At 37.9% G+C, this 21,601-nt stretch overlaps 4 protein-coding genes across 4 annotated transcripts; all 4 read right to left on the bottom strand.

Annotated features, from left to right (window-relative positions):
* Positions 1-4,609: 4,609 nt before the first annotated feature.
* On the bottom strand, positions 4,610-5,545 carry LOC103062958 (olfactory receptor 12D1-like). Its single transcript, XM_007434978.2, has one exon. It carries the CDS (start codon positions 5,543-5,545, stop codon positions 4,610-4,612), a length of 936 nt encoding a protein of 311 aa, XP_007435040.2.
* Positions 5,546-9,026: 3,481 nt separating this feature from the next.
* Positions 9,027-9,965, bottom strand: LOC103063199 (olfactory receptor 12D1-like). The gene has a single exon (XM_007434979.1). It carries the CDS (start codon positions 9,963-9,965, stop codon positions 9,027-9,029), a length of 939 nt encoding a protein of 312 aa, XP_007435041.1.
* A 4,378-nt stretch (positions 9,966-14,343) lies between these two features.
* LOC103060804 (olfactory receptor 12D1-like) lies at positions 14,344-15,282 on the bottom strand. The gene has a single exon (XM_007434970.2). It carries the CDS (start codon positions 15,280-15,282, stop codon positions 14,344-14,346), a length of 939 nt encoding a protein of 312 aa, XP_007435032.2.
* A 4,681-nt stretch (positions 15,283-19,963) lies between these two features.
* Positions 19,964-20,899, bottom strand: LOC103063435 (olfactory receptor 12D1-like). Its single transcript, XM_007434980.2, has one exon. The coding sequence runs from the start codon at positions 20,897-20,899 to the stop codon at positions 19,964-19,966; it is 936 nt and encodes a 311-aa protein (XP_007435042.1).
* Positions 20,900-21,601: the final 702 nt, after the last annotated feature.

Raw genomic sequence — 21,601 nt, 5'->3', positions numbered from 1 at the left:
TCTTTTCCAAATTGTGCAAATCTAGCTACTAACTAGCACTTTTCCCTCATGTGAAATATGCCTCAGTGTGCCCAATGAGAGATCACTGCCAGTGTGTCTCATAAGACTTTCTATGACAGAATGGGGATGGACTCACTTTTCTTATTTCTTAATGGATACAAATTACTAATATAATATTAAAAACTCCAAGAGCCCCAATGACAAGTACTGCCTGCATCTCAAACACAACATTAATATGTATTTTCCACTAGGCAGGACTTGTTTAGGAACTTTCCAGTGTTAATCTTTGTTTGGTAATACAAAAAAATGGAAGAAAAGTTCCTACTGTTTATTGTTACTGCAGCCTATGAAGCTGCACATTGAAGGGGGGAAAATGAACAAAAGACACGTGGCTGAGTTTTGCCCAGAAACCCTAACAGAGGATTAAATAATGTGCTGCGACTATGGTAACTGCAGAAATATATGAAGTTTCTCAGTCTAACTTACAATCTGGATATTAGCTTTTTTTTATTTTATATAAATACACAATAAAAATTACCTTTCTTGGTAGCCTAGCAGAAAGCCTCAGAAGGACTTTTCCTCCAATCAGGTTGTTCTGAATTTCTAATATGGATTAAATATACCATACAGATACATGTTATAAATTACTCTGTGTGTGTGTGTGTGTGTGTGTGTGTTTTGGTATGTTATCATAGGGAGCTTTCCATTTTTTCTTCCATTGTTCTTTTTGCCCAGATTTATCAGATATGAAGATATCTTAAAAATACATATGCATTTCAAAGAGGGAAGGAAATAATGGATCACATTGAAATTCTATGAATAAAATATTTTGTCTGATCTTTATTTCTGTTAAATATTCAAACAATTCATACCTTAATGAGCCCAATAAGTAACACTAATAATTGAGGGTAAGAATCACTTAAGAGGCAGGAAATAAGCTTCATGGATTTTGATAGGATGCAAGAAATAAACCCTCATATTTGAATATATACTCTCTAATATGTAATTTTACATTATGTGCTTGGTTTATAAAACATCCATGGCTGACTTTGGGGAAAAGAAAGGCACAATCGATGAAGCAATGTGTTCCTGTGGGGATATATCTATTGAATCTGAGAATGTAAACAATTTGTTCCACTGATTGTTATTTAAATATAGCTTTTAATGGCCAACTCCCCCCTCCCCCAAGGCACTGGAAGGGGGCCACAAATCTCTTCCTTATCAGCAATCAAAAGTGGAGACACTATCATGGTCCATATCTGGTTAGAGTTGAATTAACATTTTCAGTAGTCTTAAGGATTGGCAATTAATTAATTAATCTCTAAATTGCACTCATTGAAGAAGATCCCCTACATCAACTGCAAGCAAATTCAATAGTCATTGTACAGTCCAGGATTCAAAGTAGTGTGGGCATATTGTAATCCAGAAAGGGGGGGGAGAAGGAGGAGGAGGAAGAGGAAGAGGAAGAGGAGTTGTTGTTGTTGTCATTGTCTCTGGCCAGTTTTGGAGAAAAAAGTTACCTACCCATCCCCATTCTTCAATTTAGACCTGGATATAATTCATCTACCTGGGCATTGGGAGTCTGTATGTCAGACTCCCATTCGAAAATGACTTTCATAGCGTCAACTGGGGAAAAGGACTGAACATGCTTGACAGTCAAGAATCATGAAGACAAAGTGGGGAAAGTGTAGAACAATGCTAAGATGTTTTCAGGATAACTTCAAAATCAAAAAGATGATGCTGTGGTAACTTTCTCCTGCCAGATCTTGCCAGTTTTATATCTACTGTATGTCATATCTATTTTGCTATATTTTATTCATCAATTTAAAAAAGTAACACTAGGAAATGTGCATTTATTTTTGATTGCACATCTCTCAGATTTACACTTTACACCTGTTACTCAAGACTATATACTGTATGTGTGTGTGTGTGGGGGGGGGGGCAGGGTTCCAAGCATTAATGGAATGATAAACTCACCCTTCAGATATATTTAATACATGACTGTGGATTTTGAGAAAGTGTTGCTAATAGTGCAGTACATATAAATGAAAGAAAAAGAAAATTAGCAGGCAGTACTCTAGGTGATTCTTATGTGACGATAGAAGTATGTGTAAAAAAGTGCAAAATATGCGTGCTGCAGTGGTTTAAGTGTTGATCTAACACACTCAGTTATGGAAATTTATTAGGAGACTTAGAAGAAGTCACTGTCAGCCCAATCATTTCACAATACTGTTGCAGTTTGAAAAATTGGTGGAGGAAGTTTTATGGATAGTCATAAGGAAGAGGCAAGATATAAATCTTTCAATAGAGATGTGCAATTGTAGAACCAAGACTTTATTTAATTTCACCTAGTGAGACATGAAAGTATGTTATGGGCATGGGTATCCATGCAAGCATAGTATCTATGACCTGCCCAACCTTTCCTGATCTTTCCATACTGAGTAGCCAAAAGTATCTTTCCATATTTAAATTCCTTAGAAAATATGAAACAATCAATACTGACAGATTCATCTACCCCTAGTTATTCCCTTGTCATTGTTCGCTTTCATGCTGTTTTTCTTGGGAAAGTAAGACCTTTAGATATGTTGGAAAAAATGATATTGATTCTTAGGGAACAAAGAAGAAAAAGAAGAGTGATGAAGGAACAATGCAAAAGTCAGTTAGTACTGATGGTATACCAGATCTGACTTGCTGGTATGCTAGGGACTCTGAATCTTAAAAGTCTACTTGCATTTATGAAGTGTTGATCTATTTTTAGATAATTTGCCCTAATAAACCTATATCAAGGGAAAGGGAATTTATGGTCTCCATAGCCGAGAAGCATAGATGCTGACATCTCTCACCATAATGGTTTCTGGATGCCCACATATTTTTGAATGAAAAGCATATCTAATTTCCTAGGATTTATCTGAGCTTGTTTCTCATCATCCAGTACCTCAGACTGTCCAGACACAGGTTTATTTCTTTGCTTCCCAGCATGGGATTAAAATTTGTGGAAGAGAGAGTTCAAATGTATTTACAAGGGTTTAATCTTCTCTCTTCTCTCCCTCTCTCCCTCTCTTTCTCCCTCACGCCCTCTTCTTCTTTAGAAATGCATTTGCAGACCACTCCAGTCATACAGCTTCTGAGTAGTGTACAAGTAGCAAATAAGTAAAACTTAAGTAACATAACATTATGTAGAAAAGTGAAGTTGCCAATCAGAATATTATTCCCAGGCAGAAAGTTAAACAGGAAAAATGGGGGAGGGATCTTAAGTGCCTTGTGAAATATCAGAAGAGTAAGAGCCATATATACTGCTAGGGGAATGTTCTACAGTGTAGGAAATTTTACAAAACAGCGTGCACTCTAGTCAATGAACCTCTATTTCCCTTTGGAGTAGAATCTTCAGCAAGCCATCTATATATGGTTGAACTTGACATGCAGAGTTATATTTAGAAATGCTTCCCTGTTTTTATATGGCTGTAACTGGCTCACAAGTTGGAGCTGGATAAAGTTCTTCATGACCTTAGTTTAGAGCTGGATAAAGCTCCCCTTATATGAGTGCAGGAGGATCCAGAGTCACAAATTAACTATTCACTGGGAGGTCAATGCCATTTAGAATAACCACTGAGTCTGATGTTTCTAAATAATCCAGAAGTTTATAGAAAAACAACTCTTCTACCCTATTAGTGTTTAATCTGATTCCAGTCCTGTTCCTTGTAGTCTCCAGACACCAGTACAAGATTACCAGGATGGCAATATAAATCTAAAGTATAATTCAAATTGAAATATGAGTTTTGTCAGTGGCTTTATGGATATGATAAATAACATGCAGGAGAGGATGGAATGCTAAGAACCCCTCAGTGGGTTCAGAGTCGCCTTGGATTATGGCAGGATAGAAATGAAATGAATGAATGAATGAATGAATGAATGAATGAATGAATGAATGAATGAATGAAAACATTGGGGCAACCATGGACTCAAACACTTGAGTGTTCCAGTCAGCTGTATGTGGGAGACTCAAACACTTGAGTGTTTGAGACTCCCACATACAGCTGACTGGAAACTCTCTCTAAGGTTCCACTCAAACAATTCACAAGAAGGAAATTCAAAAGAACTAAAGGTATATTTCAAGAGAGATTGGTTTAGACATATGTTTTGTATATACTTCCCAAAAGATAATATTGACATCAGTAAGGAGCAATGATGATTACACTGCTTGGATGTTTATTATATCACTGGAGTTTATGTTTCAGTCTGTAAATTTATACGTACTTACCATTTATAGTTCAAACGGAAGAGCTGAACTAAAAATCCCACCATTGTTATCTAACAAGATGAAGTCAAATGTTATAGTTGGGTCTTTGTCATATAGGTGTCAACGTATTAGACTAGGGCCAAAGAGAGTCATGTTCAAGTCCACCTTCAGTCAGGATGCTCAATGGGAGACTTTAGGAATAATAAGATAAGAGTCATTAAAAATTTAAATATGGCATCTCAATCTATCTGGGGATTAAAATAAAATGAATAAGTCAATCAATGACTAAAGGCTGTTCATCTAAAAAAATGTCAGATATAGTTGGTGCAATAAACTATTGTGGATCAAGTATATTTTCAGTATTTTCAGTCATCAATAAGTGAAAATCTTCCTACCCAAAATCCTTTTCATTGCCATTTTAACCTCCTGATTTCTCAGGGTATAGATAAGTGGGTTCAAAACGGGGGTAACTGCACTATATATGAGGGTTATTATTATGTCTCGTTGAGAGGATGTACCCACAGTGGGAAGCATATAGTTAAACAGTACAGGAACATAGAGTAAAGCCACCACAGTCAGGTGGGATCCACAGGTGGAGAAGGCTTTTTGCCAACCACGCTGGGACTGCACTTTGAAGAGAAGGAAAGCAATAATGTAGAGGTAGGAGAGGAGTATGAAGATAAAAGGGCCCATAGCAACACAGCTGATTAAAATACTGAGAAGCATGAGGTTGAGGTGTGTGTTGCCACAGGCCAGTTTCAACAATGGCTTGATGTCACAGACAAAGTGCTCAATTAGATTTGGTCCACAGAAGGGAAGGCGAGCAGTCACCACTGCATGCATCAAGGCATGGAAAAATCCAGTGGACCAGGCAGCTGCTGCCATTAAGATACAGAGCTCTTTTCTCATGATGGCAGTGTAGCGCAAGGGGTTGCATATTGCAACATACCGATCATAGGCCATGATTCCAAGGAGAATGACTTCACTACTACCCAAGAAATAGAAGAAGAACAGCTGGACTATGCAGCCATTAAAGGAGATGGTTTGCAGCTCTGTAAGAAATCCTTGTAGCATCTTTGGAACAGTTACCGTGGAATAGAAAATGTCAAGGTAGGAAAGATTTGCAAGGAAAAAGTACATGGGTGTATGAAGACGGGGTTCAGTTAAGACTACAATGACAATAGCTCCATTCCCCACTAATGTGGCCATATACAACAGCAGAAAAATTGCAAAGACTATATATGGAAGCTCCAAGTCATTTTTCAGGCCCAACAAGATGAATTCACCCACCTCTGTTTCGTTCTTCATCACTAAAAAAGAAGCAAATAGTGATAAAATAGGAGAGAGAACCATTCATAGTTAGGAAAGGCTGTCTGGAATGTTGAAGGTTAAAAACCCAAAAAAAGGTGAAATTGTGACAAGGAAAATGCAATTGAACTTAACTAACCAGATACCCATTAGTAACAAAGGATAGATACTAAGTTTTCTATCAAAAAAGAAACCGAATTCTGAAGGACAGTAGAAGGAAGGAAGGAAGGAAGGAAGGAAGGAAGGAAGGAAGGAAGGAAGGAAGGAAGGAAGGAAGGAAGGAAGGAAGGAAGGAAGGAAGGAAGGAAGGAAGGAAGGAAGGAAGGAAGGAAGGAAGGAAGGAAAAGATGTAGCTATTTGAATAAATTGGGATTACAATTTTATTGATTTTGGAAAAATAAGAAATCTACAATGGCAAAAGACATGCAAGCATTATTAACATTTGTTAGCCAGAATGACTATGAGCAGTCCAACATGTAGTGATAAAATAATGTTGGTGGTCATTTCTGATGAAGAAGACTGTCCTCTGGTTTTTAATGCCATAGGTGTTAAAACGTCTAAATGTGCCAAATTCAGAAACAATCATTTTCAGTCTCTTTTCAAATTTCCACCATTCTAGTTATCAAGTGTTGGGAAATACCTTTCATTTACATCCAAGGAGAATGGTCAGTCATTCCTATTTAGCTTCCCTCTTGCTTTATCAAAGCACAAGCAATTCCTTCTCCTGGGTATAGATACTTTACCCACTTAGCTAAAATGTTTTAGAACTCATTTTTGGCCTCTTCTTCTACCTCTAAAATATACTGGCAACAGTCCTAGCTGCAAATTATTATTCTGTCCTTGAACAGTAGCTGAAAGATTAAATGCAACTGTGCCAATGTGCTTCCTACTTGTTGCTGTGATACGGTTTCAAACATCTGATATTATCTCCTGGTGCTCACAGCCTGATAAGAAAACATATATTTACTGACTGTGAAACAATATGGATCCAAACTGTTTAAATAATATAGCAGAGTAGGCTGAAGGAGTATTGAGCAATATTTGGTACAATTTATTGTGGGCCCAACCATTGTCTTACTATGAGCAAAATGCTGGACTAGACCAAATGATATGGTATTTTTTATTTTGGGCCACAGATGTTGTGTCAGCAAAGCTAAGGTAAAGAATATGGCTCAATATATCTTTTCAAAAGCAGCCAGGAAGTCTAAATGAAAGACGTAGAAGTGATTAGACAATGCCACTACTGAATTTAAAAGAGATAGGGTACACTCAATGCCTGAATGGGAAACTATTAACACTTTTCTGTAAACTATTGTGAGTTTTCCAAGGAATTATGTATTCCCTATATCTAATCAGACTTATTACTTACTTATTATTACTTATTACTTATTTTTAATCATATTTAGCTATCCCGTTTTTCTCCACTCCAATTCCATTAGCTCAAAATATCAATTTACACTGGACAGGCCCTGATTAGGAACCTCCTAGTTTTACTCTTTGATTTATGATGGAAACCATAACAGGAGGAAAAATGCTACCTTTAGCCAGGTTAACACCTGGAAACCACAGCCAAAGATAAATTGTAACTCAGAACATTTTGTACAGGATCAAATAATATGCTGTGATCTTGACAATTGCAAAAGTAACTTACAATATATGAAGGAATATATTGAAGAACCCCTTTCCCCCCTCCTCTTGTGCTCTTCATCAGATTTATTACTTGTTAAAATATCTTAAAGAACTATCTATGCATTTCAAAGGCAAAAGGAAATAATGGATGCCCTGAATAAATGCTGTATATAATATGTCCATATCTGATATCTATTTCTGTTAATATTCAGATAATTCATACCTTAATGACCCTTTTTGCTCAGTTAAGATTAATAATTGAAGATAAGAATCACTTAAGAGTCAGGAGATAAATTTCATGCATTTTGAGAGAATACAAAAATATACTCTCCTAGTAGATTATATATTTTCAATGATGTGTAAATTTGCATCATATTCTTGGCTTAGAAAGCATTATTGGCTGTCTTTGGGGAAAAACAGAACAATCCATGAAACACTGTGGGGATACATTTTCTGATTCTGAGAATGTAAACAATTTGCTCAACCAATTAAACCTATTTACCTATATGTTTAACAGCCAAGATTTCCCCACCCCCACCCACCCCAAGGAATTGAAATGGTACCTCAAATGAGTTCTGTGTTGATAGTGAAAACTGGAGATTCTGTTGTAGTTTATATCTTGTGAAGGTTGAATTAAAATATTGAGTAGTATTAAGGACTGCAAATAAATGTACTAATCTATGAACCATACTCATTAAGAACATACCCAATATCTACTGCAGGACATGCCATGCACTTCCCCAGCCAAGGCTGCAAAATTGAAGGAAGGACTTTGACGGATATCCAAAAAAAGGGGGTGGGGTGGGAATCCAGTTTCTGGCCAGTTTGAAGGAAAGACCTTTTCCCTTTTCAACATGAATCTCACTAGAATGCATCTTATAGCCTTTTGTTTTTCTGGCCATTTTGTATGGAGAGTCATATACAATAAGTCCCACCACAACCACTCCATAGCATAGTCCATGAGGAACCTCTGGACACATTTGAACCTCAATGCCAACCTTTTGTGGTGGGCCAGGTTAGAAGGAGGAATTAGCAAAGAACTTCAAAGTATGAGTGAAACTTTGTATTTTGAAATTGAAGAATAGGAAATAGCTATTATCTCAGATCCCCCTCTCCCCCTTGGTAATTTTTGAAATCAATTTCATTACTCTCCCCCCCCTGTCCACTGAAAAAAAATGGGCAAAATCACCAACTAGGTGTGCTCCACAGGGAAGCCTTGAGTCTAGGTGTTTTGGATCCAAAGGCTAAGTTCACTTTTCTGAAGACAGGGCAAATGTCTAGCTAACCTACCAAGTGTATTTGGGGGGGGAGGGGGGATCTAAAAAGCATTGATGCTTGATGTACTTAAAGCAAAGTTAGTATCCAAATAGCTCATTGGCAGGAAATTCAAAACAAACAACGGAGTATTTCAAGAGAGCCTAAGCACCTAAAATTACTTAATTAAATACATTAATGTGTTATTGAGATAAGTAAAGCAAAGATGGTTCCCCTGCATGGATTTTAACTATACCACTGCTACAGTTCTTCTCTCTATACAGCAGCCTTATCCACCAGTTGTATTATCTGTTAAATAATCAAAACAAATGCATTTCTCTGAAAGTATCACAATTCTGCTATATTACGTGCAAGCTTCACCTACAAATGGTTGCTGGCAGTTATTGATGTTAGGGGATAATTTTGTTTTGTTTCTTCTATAGAATGTATTTTTATGGGTCAATGACCAAAATAAAGTATCTGTCTGTCTGAAACAAACAAAGGTGGTTCATTTGAAGGGCACCAAGTTTGGGGGGAGTACAAGTTTCACTTGTCATAACGAACTATCATGGATTGAGTAGGTTTTCATCTTTTTCTTTCACCAAAATGTGAAAATCTTTCTGCCCAGAATCTTTTTCATTGCCATTTTAACCTCCTGATTTCTCAGTGTATAAATAAGTGGGTTCAAAACTGGGGTAACAGCACTATATATAAGAGTTAGTATCATTTCTCGTTGAGAGGAGGTACCCAGAGTGGGAAGCATGTAATTAAATAACACAGGAACATAGACTAAAGCCACCACAGTCAGGTGGGATCCGCAGGTAGAGAAGGCTTTCTGTCGACCACTCTGGGATTGCACTTTGAAGAGAAGGAAAGTAATAATGTAGAAGTAGGAAATTACTGTGATGATAAAAGGGCCCATAGCAACACAACTGGTCACAGTACTGAGAAGCATGAGGTTGAGGTATGTGCTGCCACAGGCCAATTTCAACAGTGGCTTAATGTCACAGAAAAAGTGCTCAATTAGATTTGGTCCACAGAAGGGAAGGCGAGCAGTCACCACTGCATGCATCAAGGCATGGAAAAAAGCAGTGGACCAGGCAGCTGCTGCCATCAGGAGATAAACCTCTTTTCTCATGAGGACAGTGTAACGCAAAGGATTGCATATTGCAACGTAGTGGTCATAGGCCATGATTCCAAGGAGAATGCCTTCTGTACCACCCATGAAGTAGAAGAAAAAGAGTTGGACCATGCAACCCTTGAAGGAAATAGTTTGCAGCTCTGAAAGAAATCCTTGCAGCATTTTTGGAACAGTTACTGTGGAATAGAAGATGTCAAGGCAGGAAAGATTTCCAAGGAAAAAATACATGGGAATATGAAGTCGAGGTTCAGTAAAAATTACAATAACAATAACTCCATTCCCTACCAAGGTGGCCATATATAATAGCATAAAAAATGCAAAGACTATATACTGAAGCTCCAAGATATTGTCCAGGCCCAACAAAATGAATTGTTCCACCTCTGTTTGGTTCTTCATCACTAAAAAGGAAACAGAAAGTAATAAAGGCAGGAAAAGATAACCACAGAATTATAGGAAACACTCCACATATCTTTCACAGCTAGAAAGATAGAAGTTGATAAAAATGTGCCAAGAGAAAAATAGTGGATATGACTAATTAGAAATATATCAGTAACAAAGGAAAAATAAAAGTTATTTATCTAAAGTTTACCCCATTTTTGAATATGACAGTAAGAAAGAGAGGAAGCATTGATGTCTGGACAAATCACGGCTTGTATTTTATTGATGTGGGAGTAATCAGATATTTACAATGGCAAAAGGTATGCAGGATTTTTTAATGTTTGTGACTAAGAATGAATCTGATGAGTCCACCATAGAGTAATAGCATAATGTTGGTCACCGTATCTGAGGGAGAAGAACATCCTTCTGATTTCAGAACAATGAATCTCAAATGTCTAAATATGAATGAGTCTCAAGTGTCTATCCTCCTTCAGTTTGCAGCTTCAAGAAGAGGGAAATCTTCATCTGAAAAGGATACTCAATCAATCCTATCAGCCTTTCCTCTTAATGTATTAGCACACAGGGGGATCTACCTCCTATGTTACAGATAATATGCACCTTACTTCCCTATCTCACATGTCTAAGAGCTCATTCTTGGCTTCTAAAATATACTGGCAACAGTTGTAGCTGCAGATTATTATTCTGTCTTTCAACAGTAGCTGAAGGATTAAGTGTAACTGTGACAATATACCTCCTTCTGGTTTAGCACTAGTCACTGCTGTGGTACTGTTTCACACATCTGACATTATCTCCTGGCACTCACTCTGCTGACAAGAAAACGGCTATTTCTCAATATGGTGGTGAAATAATATGGATTTATTTTAAAAAGTAGAGTAGGTTGAAATGGTATTGGTAGTTTGTAGTTCATTCTATTGAAGGAATTTAGCTATAGTTTTACCGTGTTGAAAATTCCAGCTATGTGAGTTCAGCCAGGATAAAAAGTGTGCTCACTATGTCTTTTTAAAAGCTTCCAGAAAATCTAAATGAAAGATCTATAAGTCAATTACACAACACTATTATTAAACTTAAAAGGGTTTGGATACTTCAAATATCCACATGGGAATCTATTAATTAATTTCTTTAAAGCAACCTACTGTCAGTTTTCCAAGGAATAATGAACTACTTATATCCAATCATATTTAGCTATCCTCCTCTTGTTCCCCAAATTTCCATTAGCTCAAAATATCAATTTATCCCAGACAGTCCCTGATTAGGAACTTTCTAATTTTAATCTAATTATACAAATCTAATTATCTAATTTTAATTAATTAATTAATTTGTTGGATTTCTGCCCATCTCCCCCACAATAGGGGACTCTGGGCGACTTACAAAAAACATTATAGAAAGAATAGCAGAAAAAACGATACCTTTAGTCAAGTTAACACCTGGAAATTGCATCCAAATCAGATTGCAACTTAATTTCATTCAGAAGATTTCACAAAGGATCAAATAATGCTCTATGACCTTGCAACTGTAGAAGTAACTTCCAGCATGTGAAGTTTCATAGTCCAACATGCAGATATTTTTTTTGTATAATATTAACCCTTCTTGTTCTAACAATGTAATCAATAAAAATAACTCCTGGTGAAGTACCTTTGTCTTGGCAGCCTAGCAGAAAGCTCCAGAAGGATTTGCCTTCAGTCAGATTGCTCTGAATTCCTAGTTTGGACTAATCAACCAGCACACTATGCAGATACATGGTATGGACTAACGGGTCTTGTTTTGGTATGATACCGTGATGGGGAATCCATTATTTTTTCCTATCATGCTGTTTACCCAGAGTTACCACTTGGGAAGCTAACTGAAAGAGATATCTGTATATTTCCATGATCAAAATAAAGAATGGACCAAATAGAAATCCCTGATTTAAATACTCATAGCTAATATCTATTTCTGTGAGATATTCTGACAATCCGTACCTTGACGAAACCTCTTGCCCAACCAGTAATGAAAATGTAAGAGAGATATAACGTAAGAGGTAGATCAACTACATTTATTTAGATGGGTGCAAGAAATAAGCCCTCATAATAAAATATATACTAAGTGCAATAGGTTTGCAAGACATTATGAGCTCTCTTTGGAGAGGGAGGGCAAATCCATGAAGCAGTGTGCTCCTCTGGGGATAAATCTACTGTATTTCAGAATGTAAACAATTTCTTCCACCAATTAAGACTATTTATCTATATTTTAATGGCCAAGACATTTTCCCCCACTAAAGCATTGGAATACCACCATAAATCTGTTCTGTACTGAATTAAAATTTTTAGTGGTATAAGGGATATGGGATGAATGATTTTGTACCTAAACTTTCCTAATTGAAAGTGATACCCTCCTTCAGCACCAGGACATACTCATAGCCATTACACAACCCAGTAAAGCAGAGTGAAAACACCCAATGTGGCTTGTCTTAAAGAAACAGTCCCCCTCCTTCAAATACATTTACCAGCACACTGTGGTGTTATGGAGTGTTTTGTTGTTGGCAGAGTGTCCACCATGGCCTGACTTGTGTTTTACAGAGCAGCCTGAAGAAGCTGGAAATAAGTTTGAGAATTTGGCAGCATGAAGAAAAAGTGGGGGAGAAATGTGAGATAATGTTCAAGTGCTTTGAGAAAGACTTGAAAATTGGACAGATAGTGGGTAACACAGTTCTGTTCCTAGATCTTGCCATGTTTAGTCATGCTCATTCTGCTAATTTACATTGATCAATTAAATGATTAAATCCTTGGGAAGGACTCATAGGTGGATAAAAATGCCAAAGCCAGTCTAAACATCTGGGGTACCAACCATAATAATAATATACAAGAAATTTCACATTTATCCTCTGAATATCTCCTGGGTATACATTTTCTTTTAAAAATTAAATCTTGTTTGTATTGGAAGATGTATAGAAGTGCAGGATGCAAATAATATCTGCATTTCAGTCTTTGTATTAATCTGAGAGATGCATATTGCTCAGTGGCTTTCAAATGTGGACCAAAAATGTTCCATACCTTCTCATGATGGCTTAACTCATTGTACTGATAGGTGCTTTTTAAGAAATTCCAGCTAATACCAAATACACAAAGATTAAATAAAGAGAAAATTAACCAATGGGATCTTGCTTCTTATTATATCAAGACAGAACTATCTCAAGGGGAGGGGGAGGCATGAAGGTGCAACCTTAGAGCCAATATTGTATGTTGGTGTTTTACATTCTTTTGTGAGGAATGGAAGGATGATGTGGGCAAGGCAGTATGCGCATTGCTCTTACCTATTGTCTCTGTATTGTCCTCCATTTTCCTGATCTTTCCACATGAATAGCCAAAAGCATAGAAGGTTTCCACACTTAAATATCTCAAAGACAGATAGAGCAATAGATCTTTCTTTCCATTGCAAGACTGAGAGAAGTGCAGTCAATGTTGACAGTTCAATCTATCCCTACTTGTTTCCATGTCATCACCAGTGTCCCTGCTTTCCATGTTGCTGCAGGTGGGAAAAAAAGCCCCTTGGATGCAAGGGACAGAATCCATTCCAGGGAATAAATTGGAGGGAATCAGCTAGTGCTGGTGCGCACCAGAATTTGACCACTGCAATATATAGAGTCTGAGGTGCAGGAAAGAGGTCAAATACCTTTACAGAACTTTGAATGGTGCTGTACTTACAGATCACCTGTATTATACAGATTCTAGACAGTATACAAAGAAGGAACAATAACAGTCAATCCAGCATTAGATAAAAATGGAAAATGGCTGATCAGAATCTTCCTCCTATGTGAGAGGTTTGTTGAAAAAAGAATTTTCTTAAGTGCTTTAGGAAACAACAGAAAGGTTAGGGACCATGAAAACTTTCAGGAACACTGGGTTTCATAGTTCTGGGTCAAAGGCGTGCATTCTTGTCTACACTTAACTAACCAAAATAAATACTGTAACTAAATACAAAAGTACTGGTGTGACTTTATATTTTAAAATGAGAGAACATGAAGGAGTGACAAACTCTTCTCAGAATGACAGTCTCAGATTTCCCCCCTGCAATAATTTCTCAAATCAGTTTTCATGACCATTTTTGTGCAAAGAAAAAAAGAGAGAACCACACACTCAGTGTGTTCTACAGAGCTAGCCCCCAGTCCAGATGTTTAAGATCCAGAAGCTAACATCGTTTTCCTGAAGTTGGAGCAAATGTAAAGGTGACACGGGAACTGTATTTCTAGGGAACTCTTTTACAACAAACATTGACACTTAATTTTCTTTAAAGCAAAATTGAAAATTTCATTCATGTAGATGGAGAAGGCCAGTTTGGAGAAGAGTTCTACTTGTGATAGAAAACCACAATGGATGCCATATCTTCCCAGCATTTCCATTCACCAGAAAGTTACTCTTTTTTTGTCCACAATCTTTTTCATTGCTATTTTAACATCCTGATTTCTCAGTGTATAAATAAGTGGGTTTAAAACTGGGATAATTGTACTGTATATGAGAGTTACCATCATGTCCTGTTGTGTTGAGGTACTCACAGTGGGAAGCACATAATTAAAAAATGCAGGAACATAAAGTAAAGCCACCACAATTAGGTGGGACCCACAAGTGGAGAAGGCTTTTTGCCAAACACTCCAGGAGTTAACCTTTAAAAGAAGGAAACTAATAATGTAGAGGTAGGAGAGGAGTATGAAGATAAAAGGGCCCATAATAATACAACTGGTCACAGTGTTGAGGAGCATGAGGTTGAGGTATGTGCTGCCACAGGCCAGTTTCAACAAAGGCTTGACATCACAGAAAAAGTATTCGATGTGATTTGGTCCGCAGAAGGGAAGACGAGCAGTCACCACTGCATGCATCAAGGCATGGAGAAACCCAGTGGACCAGGCAGCTGCTGCCATCAGGAGATAAACCTCTCTTCTCATGATGACAGTGTAATGCAAAGGTTTACACATTGCAACACAGCGGTCATAAGCCATGACTCCAAGGAGAATGCCTTCACTACTGCCTAAGAAGTGCAAAAAGTGCAGCTGGACCAAGCAGCCCTTGAAGGAAATTGTGTACAGCTGTGTTAGAAATCCAGCTAGCATCTTTGGTACAATAACTGTGGAGAAGAAGATGTCAAGACAGGAAAGATTTCCAAGGAAAAAATACATGGGAGTGTGAAGGTGTGGTTCTGTTATGATTAAAATAATAATCGTACTATTCCCCACTAATATGGCCAGATACAACAGCAGGAAGATTGTAAATAGAAGATTTTGAAGCTTGAAGAAGTTGGTCAATCCCATCAATATGAATTCACTCACCACTGTTTGGTTCTCCATTACTAAAAAAGAAAGAGAAAATGACAAAATAAATGAAATGTTAACAAGATACATATAAAAGAAAAAAGAAAAAAAATAATAAGATGACCAGCTGGTAAAAAATTGAGATGACCAAGAAAAAATGTATAAAACAGGGTAGCACTCTACTGCCATTATTGTTTCATTTATATTTTAAGAATATGGTTGAAGTTTTTGCAAAACCAGAATTTCACTTTCCATCTCTTGCCCATCTCCCTGTTCCTGTTCTTCTCTATGTAGACCTCAAAAACAGGGAGGGTGGGGCATAAGCCGCCCAGAGTAACTTTGTGTGAGATGGGCGGCTATATAAATGTGACAAATAAATAAATGCCCAATTTGATAATAGATTATCACGCATCATAGTTAGGGCGTATGCTTCCATTCATTATGGACGACTCCTTAACAATGGATCTAAACTGAAACTATATTAGACCCAAATATAGATTTGTGTAGCAATAACAAACCTCTCAATAAAGAACAAATAGAACAGCAAATAGGTAGTAAGTTACCGTGGTTCTTCTGGTATCAGCTCAAATCTCTTTTGGGCAATAGGAATGGTAGATCTTCAGCAATTTGGACTTGTACCACCATTAAGAATGTAATATTTTACTACCTAGAAGAACCAAATGAAACAGTCTCAAAAAAATATAGGTTATTATTGATCCACCCCATGGCTGAAAGGAAGCTTGGGATACTAATCTGGGTAAATCCGGATAGGAGGCAAATGGACAGGATTTAAGGAAATCAGATGGATTCACTTCAGCTTCAACACATGAATGGCAGTGGAAGATTATACATTGCTGGCACTTGACTCCAGTTAGATTAGCATGTATATATCGAAAATAATTCTTCTACATGTTGGGGAGATTATATATATATATATATATATATATATATATATATATATATACACACACAGACACACACACACATATATACATACATACATACAGTATATATACACATACACACACATATATATATATATATATATTTTATTCTATATATATAGAATAAAATATATAATATTTTAGAAATATGGTACATTTGTACATTTATAATACTTGTCTCTTTACTTACTTTTCAGTAGGGTTGTGTGTGTGTGTGTCTTCTAAATATTTTTTTTTCTCTATGCATCTTAGATTTATTTAGTTACTTGATAATGTTTGTTAATCATATTCAATTAGGAGAAAACAAGGGGAAAAAAAGAAGTCAAATCAGTGTTGCTGTAGCTTACTAAGGCTTTCCTTTTCTACCATTAGCTGATCTCATTCCCGGTAAAACCAAAGTTACCTATCAGCATACCATCTGTATCTAGATCTCCAGATTGATGGAAAGAGAGTTTTCCACCTCCATTACATCTCAGTAATCACCCTTCCCTGCTTCATTCCCAGATATTTATATAAAATTTTCTACACTTTAGAAGTCTCTTCACCTTGCTCTCAGTCCCCATGGAGCTGTCTGCTAGTGGGCAGAGCCCTAATTTGTATACAAATCCTAGCAGAAGGTAGGCAGAAGCCCTTAGCAGGTTGACCTTGTAAACCAGCTGATGCCAGGAGTTTGTAGGGTGAAAGATTTGAAATGCACGCTGGACAGAATCCCTGTAGTGCATTCTGCAAATATCCTGATGTCTATATATATAGACATATAAAATCAAATTTGTCACTGTCCATCTCAATGAAAAGTGACTGGGTGGTTTACAAAGGAGATAAAATCAATTAAAATACAGTATAAAAACAATCTTAAAAATAATAAATAAATTCCCAGAATGAAGGTATTGGTTTATAACTCAGGAGTGACATCAGGGTGCCAGCCATGCCCAGAATTGATTAAAATTCTTATTGTTCCATGCAAGCTGGCAGAGGCAGGTCTTAAGTTCTTTCCAGAAAACCGGGAGGGTAGAGTGCCTCTGGGGGAAGAATATTCCAAAGGGTGGGGGCAACGGCAGAGAAGGGTCTCCTCCTAGGCCCCACCAGCTATCATTCTCTTCCTGACAGGGTCTGCAACGTACCCTCTCTGCCTGACCAGGTGGGACAGGTGTAATGGGGGTGAGGTGGTCCCTCAGGTAATCTGGACCCATGCTATGTAGAGCTTTAAAGGTGATAACTATCACCTTGAATGGGACCCAAACTGGCACCCAATTCAGCTCCCATAGCAAAGGTGTTATATGTGCCATCCTAGGGGCATCCAAGATTGTTCACACAGCCACATTTTGAACCAGCTGTAGCTTCTGGATACTCTTCAAGGGTAGCCCCATGTAGACTGCATTGCAATAGTCTAACTAAGAGATGACCAGGGCATGAGTGACTGACTGGAGAGCCTCCTGATCCAGGAAGGAGCATAACTGGTGCACCAAACAAAGGTGGGCAAAAGCCCTCCTGGCCACAACTGCCCCTTGCTCCTTGAGCAGGAGTTGTGAGTCCAGGAGGGACCCCAGATTACGCACCAGGTCTGTCTGGGGCGGTGTAACCCCATCCAAAACCAAAGAAGGTAAATTCCCGTACACATAGGGACCTCCAATCCACAGCCACTCCATCTTACCAGGGTTCAGCTGAAGCCTGTTGCATCCCATCCAGACCCCCACAGCCTGCAGGCACTGGACAGGGTGGTCACAGCATCACTCAGGTCACCCGGGATGGAGATGTATAGCTGGGTATCATCTGCATACTGATGATACCTCATCCCTTGGTGGTGGATAATCTCACCCAGTGGTTTCATGTAAATGTTGAAAAGGAGCAGAGTAAGTACCAAACCCTGTGGCCCCCCCATAATGGAAGTGTTGCTGGCTGGACCTCTTGCTCCCAATCAATATCAGCTGGGATCAACCTTGGAGGAAGGAAGAGAATCAGCACAAAACTGTGCCCCCAACTCCTACTTTGACCCAAAAGGATATTATAGTTGATGGTATTGAAAGCTGCTGAGAAGTGAAGAAGAACATGGATGGATGCACTCCCCCCATAGCACTCCCCCCAGAGATCATCCATGAGTGCAACCAATGGAATTTCTGTCCTGAATCCAGGCTTGAAACCTGACTGAAAAGGGTCCAGGTAATCTGCTTCCTCCAGGATCCTCTGGAGCTGCAATGCCATCACCTTCTCAACCACCTTCCCTAAAAACGGGAGGTGAGAGACTGGATGAAAATTGTCCAATATGGCGGGATGCAGTGATTGTTTCTTGAGGAGGGGATACACCAGCACCTCTTTAAAGGCAGCTGGGAATACTCCCTCCCTCAAGGATGAATTCCCTATTGCCTGGAGCCACCCACATGTCACCTCCTGAGTAGCCTTAACTACCTTGGTCCTCCTAGAGTTTAATGTGAGACTCTTTCTCCCAATCATTCCCTTGCAGACTCCAAATTTAGTTAAATATTACTGGACTAGCAATATTAGATGGCAAAGTAAATTGAATTGCCCAGTTTAACTGATGAGCTCACTCTATGGTTTGGCGCAAACAAAGACTTGATTCCTCTTCCCTTATAACTGGTAACTTTCACTGGCATGAGAAGGGAAGGGAACAAGGCAAAATTTTGCCCTTTTGGTTTTCTTCCCTAATAACCCTTATTCCGAGGAAAGGAAACCGATGGACAATATCTTGCATCCAGTGTCCTGCAGTTACCCACATGTATCTAAAACAGGTGAACTGAAAATACATTTCCAACCATGAAGGAGAGAGGTGTGCTTACACATTCAAAAGTCTAATGCAAAGGTAGAAAAATTCCTGTTTCTATTTGTATCTGGAATAAATTTATTAAGAAATTATAGAAAGTATGAATGAAACTTTATACTTTAAAATGAGAGAGCACAAAATAATGAAAATCTCAGATTTTTTTCCCTGTACAATAATTTCTGAATGAGTTTTCATGAAATGAATTTTCATGACTATTTTTGTGCAAAAGAAAAGAGACACAATCAGCAAGGTGATAATGTTCCACACTATAGCCTGAAGTCCAGGAGCTCCCTTCAACTGGAACAAATGTCAAGATAACAGGGAAAATCTATTTCTGAGGACAAGTTTGCTAACAGCCATTGACCCATACTTTTACTGAACCAAAGTTATAGATGTCATTCAAATACCCCATCAGCAGGATATTTAAAAGAGCTGAACTTTTTTCAAGGGAGTATAATTTAAAAATTTTATTTTATTTTTTTGGGGGAGGGTACATAGGACATATTGAGATTAGCAATGAGCATTTATTGTGCTATCACTTTTTTTTTCTATTATTATTTTTCTGCAACAGGGTAATATTGTAGATTAATGTGGGGCTTCCAAATCAATCTTCCCCACCATATGTACCTTAAACAGGTTTCAGTCAATTCTTGCCTAATGGGATGAATGAGAAGACAGGGGTTATGGGAGACCCAGATTTGTGTAAGGGTCAATTTATTGAACTATGATTGGGAAGTCACATGATCAACTCCACTCTGAGATAGAAAACCTCACTGTGTGGCTCAGAGTCACTCACTCTTTTATCAAAGAGCAAATTACCTCAATATATTATTTGTGCTGGTATTACAAGTAAGAGAACAGGTGGGATAACAATTTAGTAGTATAAATCAATAAATAAAATCAGCAAATTTGACTAATGCCAGTTTTGGAAAATTAGAAATTGCAATTCTGATACTGAACTATCATGTAAGGAATGTCTTTCCAGGATTTCTTTTCACTAGAAAGTGAAAATCTTTTTCTTAACAATTCTTTTCATTGCCGTCTTAACCTCCTGATTTCTTAAAGTATAGATAAGTGGGTTTAAAACTGGGGTAACTGCACTGTATATGAGGGTTAATATAATCTCCCGTTGTGATGAGGTTCTCACAGTGGGAAGCATGTAATTAACCAACACAGGAACATAGAGTAAAGCCACCACGGTCAGGTGGGATCCACAAGTGGAGAAAGCTTTTTGCCGACCACATTGGGACTGTACTTTGAAGAGAAGGAAAGTAATAATGTAGAGATAGGAAATTACCGTGATGATAAAAGGGCCCATAGCAACAGAACTAGTCACAGTATTGAGAAGCATGAGGTTGAGGTATGTGCTGCCACAGGCCAGTTTTAACAAAGGCTTGATGTCACAGAAAAAGTGCTCAACATGATTTGGTCCACAGAAGGGAAGGCGAGCAGTCAGCACTGCATGCATCAAGGCATGGAGAAACCCAGTGGACCAGGCAGCTGCTGCCATCAGGAGATAAACCTCTCTTCTCATGATGACAGTGTAATGCAAAGGTTTACATATTGCAACATAGCGATCATAGGCCATGACTCCAAGGAGAATGACTTCACTGCTCCCCAAGAAGTGGAAAAAATGCAGCTGGATCATGCAGCCCTTGAAGGAAATTATGTGCAGCTCTGAAAAAAATCCAGCCAGCATTTTGGGAACGGTGACGGTGGAGTAGAAGATGTCAAGGCAGGAAAGATTTCCAAGGAAAAAGTACATGGGAGTTTGAAGGAGTGGTTCAGTTAAAACAACAGCAATTATAGCACCGTTCCCCACTAATATGGCCAAATATAAGAGCAGGAAGACTGTAAACAGTACATTCTGAAGTTTGAAGAGGTTGGTCAATCCCATTAAGATGAATTCATTCACCTCTGTTTGGTTCTCCATCACTTAAAATGGAAAAAGAATATGACAGATAAATAAGATGTTAAGTTATACATAACTAAGAACACTAAATATTTATCTACCCAAACTGAATCCAACTTCTGATCATGACAGAAAGATAATATTGGGACACAGAGATCTGGATAAGTAAGGGCACAATTTTATTCATTCAGTCACAGTGATACAGCTACAGTGGCAAAAACCATACATGCATCATAAATGTATGTTTACAAAGTGTGAACCTGACTCTGCCTACCATATAGAGATAGTAGAATGATGATTAAAAGAATAAGAATGACTTCCTGAATTCTCTCCTTTGAATTTCAATCTTCTACATGATTATTGAATTAAGGTCCCTAGGGTTTACTTTCCCTTTTTCAAATTACAAAGTTCTAGGTCACCAAATTCTGGCATGAGCTGTCATTTTAAATGTGCCTCCAGGTGTTCATATAGATGCTCTCTTCAGTGTCGCATCCACACTTTCTGCCCCTAGAGAAGAAAAGTCTGTCCTACCTGTTATCACATGCCACAGATTATCTCTCCCCAGAAGATGATCTCTAAGGAAACTGTTGTTTATTCAGACAAGTGGATGCTATTATACTGATAAAGATATAATAATTAGAAACAGGCTGTCGACACTGAAGCAATTTGATTAGATTGTTTTCTTAAAAGAAAGGAAGAAAAACATGGAAATAACAATGCTGT

Source organism: Python bivittatus, unplaced genomic scaffold (assembly GCF_059951505.1).
Source record: "Python bivittatus isolate LINGU-HERP-01145 unplaced genomic scaffold, Pbiv_v1 ctg000470_np1212, whole genome shotgun sequence".
Lineage (NCBI taxonomy): Eukaryota > Metazoa > Chordata > Lepidosauria > Squamata > Pythonidae > Python > Python bivittatus.
This window is presented reverse-complemented; position numbering and strand designations above follow the sequence as displayed.

What these genes read in the sequence shown, in the direction of transcription:
- LOC103062958 (XM_007434978.2), bottom strand. Translation starts at nt 5,545, where the DNA reads ATGAAGAACGAAACAGAGGTGGGTGAATTCATCTTGTTGGGCCTGAAA.
- LOC103063199 (XM_007434979.1), bottom strand. Translation starts at nt 9,965, where the DNA reads ATGAAGAACCAAACAGAGGTGGAACAATTCATTTTGTTGGGCCTGGAC.
- LOC103060804 (XM_007434970.2), bottom strand. Translation starts at nt 15,282, where the DNA reads ATGGAGAACCAAACAGTGGTGAGTGAATTCATATTGATGGGATTGACC.
- LOC103063435 (XM_007434980.2), bottom strand. Translation starts at nt 20,899, where the DNA reads ATGGAGAACCAAACAGAGGTGAATGAATTCATCTTAATGGGATTGACC.